At 39.1% G+C, this 19,185-nt stretch overlaps 1 protein-coding gene across 3 annotated transcripts in view; it reads right to left on the reverse strand.

The window, feature by feature from the left end:
- Positions 1 to 19,185, reverse strand: part of ANK2 (ankyrin 2) — a 648,838-nt gene that overhangs the window by 61,923 nt on the left and 567,730 nt on the right. For 2 of the 3 annotated variants that reach the window (XM_077278822.1, XM_077278815.1), the window contains exons 32-36: positions 17,301 to 17,529; positions 17,017 to 17,142; positions 16,627 to 16,749; positions 13,154 to 13,186; positions 9,035 to 9,056 (exon numbers count right to left, since the gene is read on the reverse strand). In XM_077278822.1, the coding sequence (XP_077134937.1) occupies positions 9,035 to 9,056; positions 13,154 to 13,186; positions 16,627 to 16,749; positions 17,017 to 17,142; positions 17,301 to 17,529 (533 nt within the window). Of the gene's footprint in view, positions 1 to 848; positions 6,087 to 9,034; positions 9,057 to 13,153; positions 13,187 to 16,626; positions 16,750 to 17,016; positions 17,143 to 17,300; positions 17,530 to 19,185 lie in introns of all 3 variants that reach the window. The other variant, XM_077278806.1, reaches the window with a different exon arrangement.

Raw genomic sequence — 19,185 nt, forward strand, 5'->3', positions numbered from 1 at the left:
TGCTCCTGGCGCAGTCCCCGCACGTCTGTTTCCTGGCGCCGGCAGCTTCTTCCTGTAGTGAGCGGTCACATAGTACCGCTCATTACAGTAATTAATATGCGGCTCCACCCCTATGGGAGTGGAGTCGATATTCATTACTGTAATGAGCGGTACCATGTGACCGCTCACTACAGGAAGAAGCTGCCGGCACCTGGAGAACCAGGGACATGCAGGGACCACGCCAGGATCAGGTGAGTATTATTAGACAGCTGCCGGTCCCCCTCCCCAGCCGACCCCTGGGTATGATTCGAGTATAAGCCGAGAGGGGCAATTTCAGTCTAAAAAAATGGGCTGAAATTCTCGGCTTATACTTGAGTATATACGGTAATAATGAACTGGGTAGTTTGGTTAATGAATGATGGGATTCTGCTTTTTCTGTACAGAGAGAATCAAGTAAATTATGACAATAATGCCCATACAGTAAGGTTGGGGGCCTAGATCTCCACAGGGGCCCAACCAGGGGATTCCCCTGTTCACCTGTGAGCCAGTCCGAGCCTGACCACATGTATTTATTATTTTAGTCAAGGTAGTCCATGTTTGTTACAAAAAGATCAGTCTTTGCAAACCTTCACACTGAGCTAAATGACCCTTCATATTATGGGTCATTTTATAGCTTTATTAAGCCTTCACAATGTCCAATCTTGAGATTTGTGTCACAGATAGTGATGACTTTTTACAACATAAAAAACAGACACGACATGCATCAACAAAAACAATCACCACAAAAGAATGTTCACAAAACACAGAAAGTGAATTCAAAATCTATGACATGCATAACAAAGGAAAATCCCAATTTCTTTGGCAAATACCTTGTGCAATGTCATGGCTATGGTCATCTGGAATACGTTCAATTTGGGTTTCTACTGACTCATCCCATATAGGTCTCGTATCAAAGATGTCTTCTGGAACAGATGGCTGGGTTCCAGACATTGGAAGATTTTCAATGACTGAAATATCAAAGGCACTGCTCTCATCGTCAGATAGTTGTTCTTGCTCCTTTTCAGCCTGGGTAAGCCTGTCCACTAATTTTGATGCCTCATCACTAATTTCTTCGAAGAAATCAATAGAATTCTTGTACATTTCAAAGAAACGTTCCTGCTCTGTTGTTGCTGATGATGATGATGATTGGGCAGGTGACAAACTCTTAGCTTTCACTGGAAGTTTTGATGATATTTGCTTAGTTACCTCAACACTTTCTCCCTTAACTACCTGGCTAAACCTTTCAGAAATCTCACAATGAGATTCTGTGCAACTTTTGGTTTTAATGGTTGTTTTTATTTTAGAATCTGATGTACGAGCATCAGACTCCGATTTAGTTCTATTATCTTGTTTCACAGGTATTTTGCTACTAGATCTATCTGGAAATGTAAAGGATTGTTCAGTTTTAGTTAAAGTTGTTTTAACAGGGATCTTGGACTTTGGCTTTTGATCTTCCCCCATTGTAAGGCCAACATTTGTAAAGCAGCTTTCAGTATTAGCAGATATAAAACTTTGTGGACTTTCTTCACATATTGACGAAACAGATCTTACAGGAATTTTGGAGTTTAATAGAAAAGAGGATCCACTTTCTACATCTGCAGTTGGGATTTCAATTACAGACTTCTGTTCTTCTGGTGAAGATTCTGGGGATTCATCTCGTTCAGAAGCCACAAACTTTGGGATGGTAGCAAAATCTATTTGCATATCTACTGTAGAATAATCGGGAGATGGTGTCCAAGAGTCTAGTGAACTATCATAGTACTCCTGAGTATTTGACACATTTGTTAAATTCTCCTCTGCAGAAATCACTTCAGCATCCTTTTTAGATGTTTTTGAGGAAGCAGAAACACCCATTTTAATTCTTAACTTTTGCTCTGTTTTATTAGTGTCTGTTTCAATATCATCAACATCTACTTCAGATTCACCAATCGACTGACTATCAAACGGGGATTCTGTTGTATCTTGTAATTCACTTTCTGTTACATCAGTTTCTACAACAGAAAATGGATCTGATAAACTTTCATGATTTGGTGACTCTTCTTCTCCACTCTCTTCTTTGATGTCCTCTTGTACACCTTCTGCACACTGCTGTCCTATTTGAAAAAAGTGAAAGCTTTCATCGGGATAGTTTCTTTTGGTCATATCTATAGCTCCACTGCGGGTCATCTCAAAAAGTTTCCCTTCTTGAAACATAAAGGGATTTTGCTCACTGGATGGAGTGCCCTCTTCAGTGGGTGTACGTGCTGGAGTAGTGTCAGGTGTAGTTCCCTGTGACTGTTTATCTACCATCAACCCAAATATTTTTTGCTCTTCTTCTTTAACACGTGCTTCAAAAGCTTCATCATCTTCTCTGATGGAACTCCATGAGTCTGGTTCAGCTTCCGATTTAGTTATAATAATGTGTTCACTTTGATGTTCTGTGGTTTCACTTATTAAGGCATCTGTTTTAAAACATTCACTATCAGTTGAGGAAAACCTGGGTGCACCTTTTTCCTGCTGGAAGGTATCTTCATCTTTACCGTGTGATAGGCTTTCAACCATACTTATGTCATGTGCAGAGTCTTGACTAGTAAAAAAGTGTTCTATTGGGACATTTTCATAAGGACTTGTGATTTCAGGCACTGAGACAGTACGGTCATGCTCTATTGTGTCATTTTGTGATTGTGAAGATACCGATGTTTGACAGAAATCATTCTGAATCACTAATGATGATGAAGCAAATGATTTACATGCACTGCTATCATCAAAAAGAGATATATCACTCTGAATTGGATATGTTACATTGTTATACACTGATGTGAGTTCTGAACACTGAGAAACATAGGGTTCCTTGACAGATACATCGCAAGAAGCTATATGATCTTTTTCTACATTGATTATCTCTTTAAAATCAGATGCACTTTCATGTGCATCTTGAACATTATCTGTAAGATTTTGTGTGATTGACTGCTCTGTACTAATATTCTCATGTACATGTGTTTTCATTGATGATGAAATACAGGTCTCTTTAATATCAGCCTCAACTGTCAAAACTTTATCTTCAGTGAAAGTGGGACTTTCATGACCACTGTGTATTGTTTGTTCTGTGTTTTGGCTGCTAATGTCATCTGCCTGGACCTCTACCGTCTTGAATGAGTCTTTAATTGGTTGAAAAGCTGTGTCCTCAGGGCTTGAACCAGAATCTAAGCTTGGTGGTAGTGGAGATGGAGGTTGAACTCTTATTACAGGGTCTGGCAATAAACCGGAGTCTGCTCCTTTTTTCAACTGGGTTAATTCTGGTTCACTTTCTGAAGATGAACTACTTTTTCTGCTTTCTACAGACTTGACTACAATCTGAACATCTTCATCATGCACTAATTTAATACCATTCTCTTCAATGTCATCATCATTTGAGGTTTTTGAGTCACTTCCTGATATATATTCTTCTGCCTTGAATTCTTTTTTATATTCTCTTTTCTGCTTTGCTTCTTGCTCCAGCTCATCAAACATTTTTATCTTTGCGACCATTTTGAACATTTCTTCTTCAGGTGTAAATCTTTTTTTTGGCTCATTTTCTGGATCTTCTTCTTGCTCTTCAGAAACTTCTGGAATTATACCTGGCTTTGGAAGGGTAGAGAATGCCTGTAGGTCTTGTATTTTGGGTGTAACATCATAACTTATCTCTTCAGAACTGGGAGTATCAGGGGAAAGTGGACTTTTGCCAGAGCTTTCCATGAGTGAAGTCTGTTCTATGCTATCATCTTCAGCACTTCCATCTGGATCTCTGAGAATTCTAGAACGAAGAGCCAACTCTGATGCCAGGTCTGATTTCAAATTTGCATGAAGAGCTGAGCCTATAAAGATACTAGACTTAATTTTTTGCTCAACTGGGCTACTCTCAAGTGAGTCATGACATGGTGATTCTTTTGAAGGACTTGGTTCTAATGAATCAGGAGTTTTATGTGAAGAATTGTCTTCTAACACTGGGCTTGCTTCCAATGAATCCTGATGACTAATTGCTACCGAGTCATCAGCCACAGGGCTGCTGACCTCATCATCTTGAACATTTTTAGTAGGGAAAATTAATTCTAGTCCTTGAGGGCTTTTTAAAGTTCCATGACATTCACCTTTAGCTAAATAATCTTTAAAGTCTAATGGACATTCTTCAGTATCATGAGATTTTTCATCACTGTGAACTTGGTTTACGTGTGTGATATTGTTGTCTACTTCAGTCAATTTGTTATCCTTATTTTCTGTTTTAGTAACAGATTTAGTGTCATGTGCATCCTCTTTTTCTGTGTTAAGCTGATCATCGGTCTGTTCTTCGGATTTCTTTGGTGAAACTGATAGGCTTTCAGGGCTTGTTCCTGGAGTCTCTGCTAAACCTTCATGTTTGTAGCTGTCTTCAGAGCTCATATGAGGTGTTCCTTCCAATAAGCTGCCACTTGGTGAATCGGCAACCCCTTCATGCTTAAGACTATCTGAGCTATCATCATATGCACCACCTTGTAAATGTAAAGCAGGTAGAAAGTCATCTGTTCCATATTCAGAAGGAATGGTTATATTAAATGGGCTAATGAGTACTTGATCTAAATTTAACTGAACACCTTCAATTTCTGGGAGATGTTTAAATTGTAAATAATTGTCATTATCTTCAAGCTCTTCTTTAATAACGTCTGAAAAGTCTGTGGATGTTTTCCTGTCAGGGCTAATTTGTGGATCAACATCTTGGTCACTGCTGCTAACTCTTAATCTTATAGTTGATCGTTCGTTATAGATTTCCTCATCATTAATTGAATGAAAAGGTTCATGGATCTGAGTCACTACCTCTTTAATATCAATAGGGGGTAATGTTGGACTTCCCTTGTACTCTTTTTGGTTATCGGAGATTGACTTTAACCTTACATGGTCTTTGGGGGACTTCTGCTCACTTTCACTACAAGCTAAATGTTCTGTCACTGTATCTATCAATTTATTACTATCAGAAATTGGAACTGTACTATCTCCTAACTTGCTTTCTACAGAGCCTTGCTTTTGTACAGATTTTATTGTTTTGTACTCAAAAAGTCCAGATCTCTCCTTAGATGGATCATGACCTGACTGAAATGCTTTCATTAATTCACGAACGGACATAGTTTCTTCCAACTTTTCAGTTTTAGAAGATGGTGAAACTGGTGGCTTCACTACAGACACTGCACTTGGTTGCTTGGCAGGCTCAGAAACAATATCCTTTACCTGTACTTTGCTTGATATGCTTGAAAGTCCCATTTGTTCTTCTTCAACTCGTTTCTGAAGAGCTTTCACTTTGTCTTTTATTGACCCGATTGGTGTTTCTTCAATAACTGGTGAAACTTCTTTTACAGTTGGAGCAGATACTATAGTAAGGCCAATTTCATCATCTAATGACTCTTCCGAACTAAATGTTGTTGGCCCTGATGAGTCACTTGTACCATACAGCTCTTCTTGCCTCCTTCTTTCTCTAAGTTTCCTGCGAATTGGTTTCTTGATTTCTAGTGGAAGTTTACGTTGTTCTGTTTTCTGTGTTTCAATTCCACTTGAGGTTGTAGAATCAGTTGAATAAGAATTTAGGTCGTTTGTAAGATAATTAACCATGTCATGCATTTCCGCTTTTATTCTAAGTTTCTCCACTCGGCCTATACGTATTTCTATGCATGGTGCTTCGGAATCTTGCTGGAGGGCTCTTAGTTTGGCTTCTGCTATTTCTTCAGCTCCTACAACAACCCACTCTTCATCTTTGTTATATGATTTTGAAGAGTGAGCTTCTTCATGTTTTCCTCTAGAGTAGGTTCCAGTTCTGAGAATTTCATTGACTTTTTCCAAATCTTCTTTTACCTTTCCAACTATTTCAAACGGTTCTCCTGGATCTTCTTCGGTTCTTTCAAGTTCTTTATTTTTAGCGGAAAATGGCTTTTGAGTAGCATCAATAGTTAGAATTGCACTCATTTTTATCAAGTCTTGCTTCATTTCACACACTTCAGACAGCAAATCTGGACTTGCTAAAACTGGCTCATCATTGACAAGATGGCTTTTCAGGATGGAAGTTTCCGTGGATTCCGTTTCTTCATCATCTTTGAGGTGAATGAGAAATATTAACATAAAATGGCAATAAATAAATAGTGACTGAAAAATGTAATCATGAAGGAAATAATCACAGCTCTGGCTGAGGTGGGGGTGTGAATGCAATGAACTGACGTGGTTGGTGGATCCAAGCGGCCTTGAACATCATGCTAAAGGAAAAAGGTAATTGGGAAGGAAAATGGGCAGGAAATAACTTGCTTAGAATGCATACTACGCCACACTCACACATACAACACAATGACAATACAAAATCAGAGACAAAACAGCAAATGAATAAATAAATTACAAGTAGAAAACAAAATCACAGTGAATTTGAACAAAGGCATCTCAAGATTGTTTTGATGCTATACAACCAATTGAAAAAAATAGAAAGAAGAGCTACAATTGTTGACTGTCGATTGCCTCAAAGAGAAAGCCAGTGGTACTTAGCTGCCAGAAAAACAGGTTAGAGGAACTCGTACAGGAATGTCATATTTAATATGATATCATCACATATAAAGAGATTAATATAATAGTGTGCCAATCTATTGTAGTGTAACTCTTGCTGCCAGAGAGGTCTGTAGAAATATATATCGAGAAGTTCAATTCATTCTTTGATGTTTTTCAAGTACCTGAGATTTACATGATGCAAAACGAATGTCTGAAAAATACTGACCTATTAACTAATTAAATGCCAAATTAAGAATAGCAAAATGCCAAATGTCTTTAAAATGATAAATTCTACACAGTAGCATATTCCATTTTGCTATATCCTTCAGCAAGAAATGAAGGAAATTACAATTAAGTCTTTCAAAACTTTCTCCATGAAAGAAGAAGAAATCATATTCCTTCCAAGATGTTCTCTGATTAGCTGCCCCATCAGTTTAAGGGAAGGGACAGATATTCAAAGTACAAAGTGGTAGGGATCATGGCATTATTTTCATCTCTTGAAGATATAAATAATAGAGGAATTTGCAGCAATTAAGAGTTTGAAGATTTAAACTCATCTTAGTTTCCTCATTGAGCGTTGTAAGGTATATGTAACTTTTTTTTGGAAATCAAATAGAGAAAAAATAAAATACAATCATTATTATGTCGGCAAAAGTCTATATTTGACCATGAGTGCATGTTAGCCATATTTTGAAAATTGATCCTCTAAAAATGTTTTAAAACACTCTCTTGCAGCAGAAGTGCTGGTAAAAATAGTTATCTGAACCAGCTACAAACCGGCATTTCATCTAGGAAGAAATCTTGTGAAAGATGATTGTTTAACTCAATGTTATGCAATGTTGAAATAAAGTGGATGTATGATCCTATCATTGGAGTATCCTCATACTGAAGGACACATAAGGTGAGGTCTGAACCACAAAATCATAGGAAAAAAGGAGTTTTCATGGATCAACGTAAAATGAATTGAAATACAAGATGTTATGCACAGCAAACAAAAGGTCAATACATCCACACAAAACACGCACACGCACTGTATATGTAAGTCAAGTTATTTCCATGCAAAGCAAAGGTGCTATGGGAACAGGCCTGGTTGGCCCTCAAAGTAAAAGGAAGAATCTGCAACATACTGTGGTGAAGTACAGCAACAATTTATTTTTTTTCTTACTCTAGTAAGAGGCCAATAATGCAGCAGGTATTACCTATTCTCATACTGATAATACCAATAAAAAAGTCAAAGCAAAGAGCCTATCTATAAGGACCAAGCGGTTCTACCTTTCATATTAGTTTTGCTACAGTTAGAGATTGCTGAATGGTAGAGTATCTGCTATGTTACTTGCCTACTTGGCTCATCATAGTGCTGTTCACATGGCTAAAACATGCTTCAGCACTGAAATCTCCTAAATACTGGGAAATGGGTAAGTAAAATACTTTAGGTAACATGAATACATGGCCTAAAGCTACTTTTTCGCAGAATTATACTTTAACATTAGATTGGAATATTTCTGTCAAAAATTGTAATACTTGGCTATGAATTTCATTTTTTAACAATACAAGATTTTACTACTAATAAGTATCACTGACTTTTGCAAAGATTACATAGAGTTCAGGCTGAAAAGGCACAGGTTGCACTAACGCTCCACCTGGCCTTCACCAACTTTTGTGGTTACTTAAAGGAGTTTTGTCTAATGAAGACAACACCTCTTCGATTCAAGATGTTAACAAATTTTGGCAAGAAAAATTACCCTTCAGCAGCCATTCAAATTAATGCATTGCATGGGCAACCTGTTTCTGGCAGAGCAGGAGCTGCCATTATTCACTCATAGTAAAGGACAAGAATGGGGTATCTATGAAATCACTGTGCCCATAGGGAAAATGGAGGGGGCTGTCTTCAGTAGACTGGTCCTTGAGAAGCCTGAATACCCATAACATTTTTTTTATTTTTTATCTCGGTTTTATATTTGATATTTTATTAATATGCTGACACTAGTAAAAACATAATCTGCTTGTTTAGTGAAGACAAAACTATTGACACTTCACCACAGTAATGTTGGCGGCCATCTAAAGCGTTAGGACAGTATCTGTTTGGACCAAGCAACACATTATTTGCACTGCAAGAAGTAAGCTGGTGTTAAGTTTGCAGAAAACCTAATGTGGATATTGCTTGGTGCGCACAAAACTGATACCGTCATTAGCCAGTTAATGAGATGACAATGTCATGTCAACAGATGCACGGCAAAAAAACAGAAAATGGAATGGGCTTTGTAGGAGGATTAAAGGGGAAGGTCACAGGAAAAGTCAGTAGCAGGGAAAAGGGTTAGTTTAGGAGTTTAATCATTAGGTTGTAGCTTAGATCCCTACAAAATGTTATATGAACAATGCTAGTATAATATGTGTATTATCTTTATTAGAGAAGTGTTAGTATCAGTTTAGTTGAAATTGTTAGCATGGCTTGCATGCTTAGCTCCATTTAATCATTCAAAGCTTAATTTATACATATTAAACCACTTACTTTTTTCAGATGTTAGATTTCCCTGGAAGAAAAGGACAAAGATAAACAATTAAAATGAAAATATTTATGAAGATTTTGATATTATATTAAGATAAGTGCATAAAGGGCTCTGTCACCCCCAAAATTCATATTCATCTTCTTAAAACATTTATATATGGGACTTAGACTCTATAAAAATCGTAAAAGTCATATACATTTTTGAGTTGTAGTTATCGACAAATTTACTTTGAATCTATATGCAAATGATGCGCTTCGGTGCACAACTGGCGTGGTAAATGTCTTAAGGCACCCTAATGCCGTCACCTCAGCTTTGCATCTAGCACTGTCCCTAATCTTGATTGACAGGGCTGAGTTTCTCACAGAAAGCACTCTCTAGAGTAAAATTCCCGTTCTTTCTAGTGTGCACTGACATTGGTGGAGCCCTGGAGCGAGCTCACAGTGTCATGGTGGTCAGTGTGGGTGAAGGCACACTCTGATCTCTGCCACTCATTAAATTTAGCGGACGTGCAGCTTCAGAGAGGAACCAGAAATCAAAGTGTGCCCATACCCAGACTGAGTGCACACCGGCCTGTCCAAGTGAGTGTGCTCCTGGGCTCCTCCAATGTCATAGCATGCATAGAGGCCAATAATGCAGCAGATATTGCCTACTCTCATGCATGCTCAGTCTGCAATAAAGTCTCCTACTGTACATCCATGACATACTAATTTTTCATATTTCATACTAATTGTATATACTGCAAAATAAATTCCTCTGTTCAAGCATCCCAAGTTGAGTTTTAAGTTTTATGTAGATTAAGTGTATGGCGTGGGAGCCTAACTTTAGCACCACTTTGTAGCTGTGCTCACGGTGTTTTTTTCACATACTAATTTTTCATGACTTATCCTAGCAGAAAAATGGATAACTCTCTCTGATGCTACTTCCTTTGCAGCGTTTCCTCATATTGTCCTCCAATTTACTTGCATTCCCCATCCTAGCAGCAAACATGGCGGAGTCAACCTTCCCTATCAGATCTGATATCTGTTCCTTCAACCCTATTCCACCTTTTCCCTTCTTACCAAGTACACTCTGTCTGTATTTGCTCTCCCTGTAACATCCAAGCAGCAGTCATCTATCAACCACTAGGTTACTACATTTCCTCTCCACCCACACCCCACCGTCATCATGAACGACTTCAAGATACTCCAAACTCCTGGCACTTATACCAACCAAAGCCACTCACAAGGTTAGCCCTAATCCTTACCCACGTCTGCTCCCTACTTAATCTTTCCAACTCACCTCTTCCTCACTCTGACCACAATATTACTTTATCTTCCCTTTTTTTTAATTGCCCTCTCAGTTCAGAAAATACCACACCCTTACATGACCCTTACACATTTTTATATTTACATACTCCCTGACTATCTTCTACCACTCTATACTTACGTATCATAAAAGCCGTCAATGCTTTCTGTAACAATACAATAACTTTAGCTACTGACTATCACTTGGCTCACATACAATCAAACCTGAGAAATCAATACGCAGTGGTGGCACAGCCAACCATAAAAAAAAGAAGCTGCCAGGGTTACAGAGGTCTGGTGGAAGAAAAAACGCTCAAAGGAACACATTATCACTTACAATCAATCGCCAACGTCAAGTCTAGCCTGAGCTCTGCTACACAAGACTATTCCACTAGTGTCATATCATCTCTGTTCCTAAACAATTAATTAACTATTCAACACTTTTAACTCCACCCTTTATCCCCCAGGGCTGTCCGATATCTCCCAATTCAGCTTCCCACTCCTCTCCCACTAATTGTTTTTTTCCATTCTCTACCACTTCAGATTAAAAGCTTTCCACTATGCTCTCACACCTGTCCCACTCCACCCTATCCTGTTTAATCTTATCCCTATCCTTCGTACAGTGTTTATCCCTGACCCTTTTCCTTGTCCTATTAACCACTAGCAACTTCCCTTCTTTCATTAAACATGCAGCAATCACACTTATAGTTTAAATTGTTGTCCAGCCCAGTGCAAATTTTAGCTCTCATGGTAGGTTTGAGCGGTCATCTGGTAACGATTTGTATACTTCCAGCTAGTCGGCACATGACCGTAAGTAAGCAAATCACATACTTGCGCTTACGGGATGACCACTTGAACCAACAAGCATGTTAAACACTGTTAGGCTACGTAGCCATGATCAGTATTTGTTGCGTTTTTGACATTGCAGAATTTCTGCTCCTTAGTTAGCTTGCTTTTTTTCATTGCATTTTTGTGTGTGTTTTTTGATTCTGTGTTTTTATCTGTTAGGTGTGTCATGCTTTAAATAAAGCTGCCTTGTTTTTGAAGCTTCCTCGTACTGACAATCTTAGGTGCAGATTACATGCGTTTATGATGCATTTAGGTCCGTTTTTTACCTGCGGATTTTCCGCATCTAATTCAAGTCTATGGGAAAATTCTGCACTGAGAACTCAATGTGCCCACAAAAGAAATTGACATGCTGCAATTGCAAAAAGGCACCGCAGGTCAGTTTACACAGTGTAAAAAAGCAGTGGACATGAGATTTCGATAAAACCCATCCACTTTGCTGGTACTGTAAAACATTGCATTTTTTCCAGAACTCAAATACGCAGCGTCAAAAACGTGATAAAAGCTCATCATGGGCATGTAGCCGTAGGATTCGGCAAGCTGCAATTCTTGTTGAAACTTTGGACGAGACTGGACAATCCCTTTACAAAACCATCACTTGGGCCCTCTTCTGTGTCCAGTTATTACTTCATCTCATTATTCCAATTTACAAACTCACTGAACATCATGTCCATCTTGAACTTTCTTCCACCTCGCTATTTGACAAGCTGGCTTCCCACCACAAAACGCTACTGAAGTTTCTTACAACCTGCTAACTGCCACTGCTAAACATTACTCTGTACTCCTCTTTCTAGACTTGTGCTCTGCCTTCGACATTGTCAATCACTCCCTCCTACTACAGATCCTCTCCAAAGGCTATGATATCACAGCTCCCTCTCTGTTGTCCAGAATTACAGAGTGTCTATTACCTATATCCACCTTTTACTCTGCCAACTTTCTAAACCTCAACATAGACAAAACAAAATTATCTTTCCACCAACTAACTTAAATCCCCACTAGACTTAACAATCACTGCTAATGACTCCAGGATTTCCCCGATCTCCAAAGTCCAGTGCTTTGGGGTAACCTTTTGACACTGCTCTGTCCTACAAACCTTACATTTATACACTTACTATCTCTTGCTGCCACCAGCTCAAAATATTTCTCAAACTGGATCTTTTCTGAACTTTGAATCATCAAAAATTTTAGTATACACCCTTATCATGCTATATACACTAGTTCAACATCCTCCTTTCTGGCCCCCCCTTGTACAAATCTTCCAACCCTTCAATCTATCCTTAAATCCTAATCTACACCTCCCCTTGTCAAATCACCACTCCAGCATTTTATTTAATTTTATCACTGGAATGGTGTCTCTAATGTACGTTCTTTCTCTAGTGATATACTCACCAGCCACCGTCTTCACCTGTAAACGGCGCTGCTCTAGTGGTCTTCTGCTGGTTGTGACCTGCAATATTACCCCTCTGTTTGATGGGCAATCCAAAGGTCACTACTCAATGCAAGTCAATGAGAGTCACAACAAGACACTCAGATTTACACTGAGAGCTTGTGACCTTTACCTCTGACTTCCGATCAGCAGCTGAAGGCAGTGGCTGGTAAGTATATTGCTGTGGTCAGGGAACTTACATTAGTGGCGCCACTTCAGTGCTGAAATTAAAAAAAACGCTAGAGAGGTGCTTTAATTTTCTGCCCCATCCCTCTGCAAAATTAATCCACTGGCACCAAGTTCAAAAATAAACCATGGCTTACAAGGCTGAACTAATTTCTGTACAAGGCATTCTGTGTAGAAAGGTTTAACATGCAGCAACTTTTGAAACTTGAGTCAACAGGCGGACGGGACAGTATGCAATATAATACACTGGATGCCTTACATTTTGCATATACAGTAAAGGATTTTCATGACGCATATGCTGAATGTACACTACAAATAGTCAGTCTTTAGTGAGCTATACTATCAATTTTTTTATAGTATACCTCAATTATTGAAATTACCTCATCTTCATATTCTTGATCTGATTCGGATTCCTTTGAATTTCAGGGGTTCCAGACATAAGAAAAAACATAATACAAAGAATACAAATTATTACATGCTTTTTAAACCTGGCTATTGGTTTAAAAAGAAATAACATCAAATCACAGATTTAAATTATGACTAAAGACAAAATATCCCCCCTACTCTGGAAATCTCTACCCCAACATATCAGACTCTACAACCTGCAGTAACCACCGATCCACCATACCGCTGCACGACCAGCTCTGCCCTCACCTACTGTATCCTCACCCATCCCTTGTAGATTGTGAGCCCTCGCGGGCAGGGTCCTCTCTCCTACTGTACCAGTCGTAACTTGTATTGTTTAAGATTACTGTACTTGCTTTTATTATGTATACCCCTCCTCACATGTAAAGCGCTATGGAATAAATGGCGTTATAATAATAAATAATAATAATAATAATAATAATAATAATAATAATAAAATGCACCAAAATGCCACATGAACAGTTCTGAAAGCAGAGGTGCAATTTCTACTGTCAATAGGTGCAATTAAAAAGAAACATTAGAATATATTGTGAAATGGTTTTTCTTTTGAGAGGACCCATCACCTCCTGGAAAACCTTGTGAAAGAAAAGGAGACTTAAAACTTTTCTCAAATACATATAATGAGATAAGAAAGGGAAACAGGATTCATCTGGGGCCGGTTCTTCATGCAGTGGTGAAGCCTCATTACTTTGTCAATTTTGTAAGACTTTCTAGTTCTGAGCTGGAAGATTCCACTGTGAGAGAGACTGTGTGCAACATGTAGAGGCCAAGGGTTATTTGTGCCGATGTCTTAAGGTACCGTCACATTAAGCGACGCTGCAGCGATATAGACAACGATGCCGATCGCTGCAGCGTCGCTGTTTCGTCGTTGTGTGGTCGCTGGAGAGCTGTCACACAGACAGCTCTCCAGCGACCAACGATGCCGAAGTCCCCGGGTAAGCAGGGCCGCGCCTAGTAACCCGATGTTTACCCTGGTTACCAGTGTAAATGTAAAAAAAAAAAACACTACATACTTACATTCCGGTGTCTGTCGCGTTCCCCGGCGTCCGCTTCCCTGCACTGTGCAAGCGCCGGCCGTAAAGCAGAGCGGTGACGTCACCGCTGTGCTCTGCTTTACGGCTGGCCGGCGCTGACACAGTGCAGGGAAGCGGACGCCGGGGGACGCGACAGACACCGGAATGTAAGTATGTAGTGTTTTTTTTTTTTTACATTTACACTGGTAACCAGGGTAAATATCGGGTTACTAAGCGCGGCCCTGCGCTTAGTAACCCGATGTTTACCCTGGTTACCAGTGAAGACATCGCTGCATCGGCGTCACACATGCCGACTCAGCGATGTCAGCGGGTGATCCAGAGACGAAATAAGGTGCTGGCCTTCTAGCTCCGACCAACGATATCACAGCAGGATCCTGATCGCTGCTGCGTGTCAAACACAACGAGATCGCTATCCAGGACGCTGCAACATCACGGATCGCTATCGTTGTTAAGTTGTTCAGTGTGAAGGTACCTTTACTTCATGTAGTCATATAATCAGCAATTAAATATGAGTATCTGCATTTTGTGATGTAATGTAGAAGGAGGAGCTGTGTTTTTATCTCTAATCAGTGATACTCTATTTGTGAGAAAAGGAAGCAAAATAAGGTAAGTGCTTATATTACAAATATTTATGACTTTGCAAAGGCTAATTAATAACAAAAATTTTTTTAGATACTCTTTAACCCCTTAGGAACTGGGCCAAATTTTGGAAACCTAACCAGTGTCACTTTTTGTGGATAATATCTCTGGAACGCTTCAACAAATCCCAATGATTTTCACATTGTTTTTTGAGATTGTGGCACATTATAATTTTTGATAATGGTAAACGTAGGTCGATATGTTTTGTATTTATAAACATCAGAAATTTGACAGAAATTTACAAAAAATTAGCAATTTTCAAACTGTGAATGATTATCCCTTTACTCCAGATAGACATACCACAAAAAAAATTAATAAATAACATTTCCCTCTTGTCTTTTTCACATCAGCACCATTTGTAATTTTATTTTATTAGCATTTTATGAGGTTTAAAATGTAGCAGCAATTTTTAATTTTTTCAAGGAAATTTACAACATTTTATTTTTTAGGGACCTATCTAGGTTTGAAGTGACTTTAGGGGTCCCATATATTGGAAAACCCCCAAAAGTGATACCATTTTAAAAACAGTGCCCCCTGACATATTGAAACCTGCTATCAGGTAGTTTATTAATTAACTCTTCAGGTGATGTTCAGGAATTAATGCAAAGTGACATGACAAGAATGAAAATGTGTATTTTTACCACCTAAATGTTGCTAACTTCTGAACAGGCCACTGTAGCCAGCAGACTCTAAGGCCGCTATTTGGCCATAAAATGCCATGGCAAACATCAGATCCACACAATCACAATCTCAGGGTGCCAATGGGAATAAAGAGGAAGCCTCCACACTCTGTTAACCATTTATATGATGTAGTCACTATTGACAGCAGCATCTAAGGGGTTAAACAGATATGGGTGGTGCCAATGATGATCGTGGCTGATGCAGCAAGTTGTCAGCGATAGTGTACAGCCGACAGCTGCTGGATTGTCACCTGTATAGGGAGGCTATTCTCTTATATCTCAGGTCAGTAAAAAGACATTGGCGGTCATTAAGGGGTTAAAGCCCGTTTAATGTTCATGATGCACCAACCAAAGTCATTCCTCAGGATCTATTTTACATTTCCATCAGGCAGACCCTTGCGCCACTGTTGCTAAGTGAGAGTCATCGGTAAGACAGCAATGTCTTTTGTAATTGTACATGTTGCTAAGGCCTAACAGTAAAACAGAGTTTCCTAGGCATTTGTATCCTACAAAACTCTCTCCTCCATTACTAAGAATTACTCAAATAACAAAACTCTAAAGCTATGGTGCTAATCCAAGTGAAAAATGCAGAAGACTTTAAAAAGAAAAAGCCCAATAACAAAGGTATGCTAGGGTAAGAAACACCAGTGGGTCAAATATAAACACAATCATTAAAGGTTTCAGTCAATCACTTTCCCACTTCCTCAATATTTTGCAAACAGAGAATTCTAGTACTGCGGAGTGATACTTTCCACATAAAACAATACAGATGATTTTTTAGCCTCCATTTTCCTGAAGTGCTGACTTTTACAGTTTTGCATATTGATTATGATAAATCCTTCCAGTCTGAACAAATGTGTGCTCCATAGTCATCCCCTTAAGGTATGCATCTTCACAAACAATAAGCCAATAATGAACCTTCAATAGGAAGACCCACTCCATGATCCTCCAGCCGAACTATCCTCTACTTCACTGTAAAGACCTTTGTGCCCATCACAATCAAATAAGTGACACTAAGCTATTCTAGTACTATGAAACCATTATTAAAAATGTATATCTTCAAATAAATCTTACCTTATTATAAAGTGGCAAAGTGAAATTTAGATTGCAAATGGCTTGATGCACAAGGCCTCTAGAGGATTTTGGCTCCTTCATGAAAGACAGGCGTCCGCAGGGTTCCTGGGTTGTATCTCGCACCTGTTATTGTAACATTATATGTCACATTCCTTTGGTGGTGGTTTAGATAAGAAACTCAAAATATTCAAAATACCATAACAGTATTATCATTGGTCTTGGGTCATAAACCAACGACATATCAACTTAACGAAGAGGTTAGCTATAACATGTGAAGAGATGCTTTGGAAAAATAAGAATTTATTGAATTTTAACTTAATGAGAAAATGTATCCAAAAGTTGAACCCAGCTGATTACAATCATAGGCCCTGAATGTGGTATGAATGTTACCTTGACAAAAAATGGAAGTCTATTTTCTTTAAAGGCGTAGAAACTAAATATGTGATGTTGACCACTCTTTATTAAGGGTATTAAGTTCCCAAAGCAGTCCACATAGATTGGTTTTCCTTCCAGGACCTAAAAAAAAACATTTCAGGTAAACCTGTTACATTACAATACATCATAAAACAAAAATATGCTTTTTATACCAATTTAAATAGCTAATTTTGAATCCAGATAAAGTACAAATGACTTGCTATACAAGGTTACTGTACTTGTTAAAATGAAATACTAACCTCTACATCTCTACTCCTTGCAACTTCGGCAAAGTTTTCTTGCTGCTCCAGTGTCTTGTCTACTTTGTCGTCAGTCATGCAGAAACATCTCAGACGTGCTTCAATGGGGTCATGGGATTTGGCAAACACAACAAATTTGGCCATGTAAGGTACACAAATAATTTCTCTGTACACTTGGCTGGCAAAGATAACAGACTCTTGAATCTGTCGGCAGTCTATTAACCAGAACCTGAAAAATGAAAGACATTTTGATTGGATCAAGGATAGAAAATAAAAAGGCATTAAATCTAAAACTATGTCTGAGATTTAGAAGAAGAATAAAATATAAATGAAGGAAATAATAATGTACAAGTCTCAACATAAGATGAAGCGCATTTGATTCAGACAAGACTTTACCAGCTCACAACCATTGACTGATAAATGCTAGTGTAAAAAGCCTGAAAAGTAGTAATACAGAAGAAAGGAATAGAAAAGGAGTAAGAACTAAAATAAGTATATACCGTATGTTGTCATTTAAAAATATCAAGTTTTGTCTACCATGAAAGTGAGGTGTGAAATGTGTTTTAAGGCATGGTTCCTCAAAATGTATTAAAGGGGTTGAACAGGTTTGACAAGAAAGTCTGCACAAACTTTATGTGACTGGAGACTTGTGTATCCTCACATCATGCACAGAGTGCACTGTCAGGACTCTGCTGCCGACGGCGTGACAGGACCATTATGTTGACTGCAAGTATGTGATATGCATACTTTTGACCACATTCCAACTAGACGTGAGAGGCCTCGCTGAATTCACTTGCATTGACCGAGGCCTTGCATGTCTAGTTAGAATGTGGCAGGGGTATGCTTATCGCATACTTGCAGTAACATGACTGACCGCTCCCGGAGCTGGCACCGCAGAATTCTGATGGCACGCACTCTGAGGATTCGCAAGTCTGCAGTCACATAGTGACTACAGACCTTCGGCCTAAACCTGAACAAGTCATTTAAAATAAGGCATGTTCTTTTACAGTTTAACAGAAAGAAATTAAGGGCATGTACATATTTGACTTTTGCTTTAAATCCTGGTATATGTGAAAGGGTAGACTTCAAGTTTTGAAGATAAGACAATGAGTAATTCACAATGTGTTCTTTAATTGGTTAAAGGGAACCTGTCACCAGGTTTGGCCGATATCAGTTACGTCCACCACCTTTCAGTGCTGATATACAGCATTCTATAGTGCTGGAGATAAGCCCCTGATCCGACCTGCAAGAGAAGAAAAATAAGTTTTATTATACTCACCTGCAGGGCGGTCCAGTCCGATAGGTGTCGCAGGTCCTAGTCTGGCGTCTCCCATCTTCTTGCGATGCCACCCTCCTGCTTGCTTCATGGCTCCCCGGCATCGCGCTCCTCTGCAGGTGTACTTATCTGTCCTGTTGAGGGCAGAAGAAGGTACTACAGTGCGTAGGCGCTGGCCCTCTCTGACCTTTCCCAGCCCCTGCGCACTACAGTACTTTGCTCTGCCCTCAACAGGGAAGATAAGTACGCCCGCGCAGGAGCGTGATGTCGGTGAGCCATGAAGCAAGCAGGAGGTTAGCACCGCAAGAAGATGGGAAGCGCCAGACCAGGACCTGCGACACCCATCGGACCGGACTGCCCCACAGGTGAGTATAATAAAACGTATTTTTCTTCTCTTGCAGGTCGGATCGGGGGCTTATCTACTGCATTATAGAATGTTGTATAGCAGCCCTGAAAGGCAGTGGTCATATCAGCCAAATATGGTGACAGGTTCACTTTAACCAAAGTCAAATATTTTGGAAAAATGGTAAAGAGATACCAGTAAGCTCTTAAATAAGTTCTAAAGAATATCTCCAAAATATTTGAGCTCCTGTAGAAAAAGGACAATTG

This window comes from Ranitomeya variabilis, chromosome 1, assembly GCF_051348905.1.
Source record: "Ranitomeya variabilis isolate aRanVar5 chromosome 1, aRanVar5.hap1, whole genome shotgun sequence".
Lineage (NCBI taxonomy): Eukaryota > Metazoa > Chordata > Amphibia > Anura > Dendrobatidae > Ranitomeya > Ranitomeya variabilis.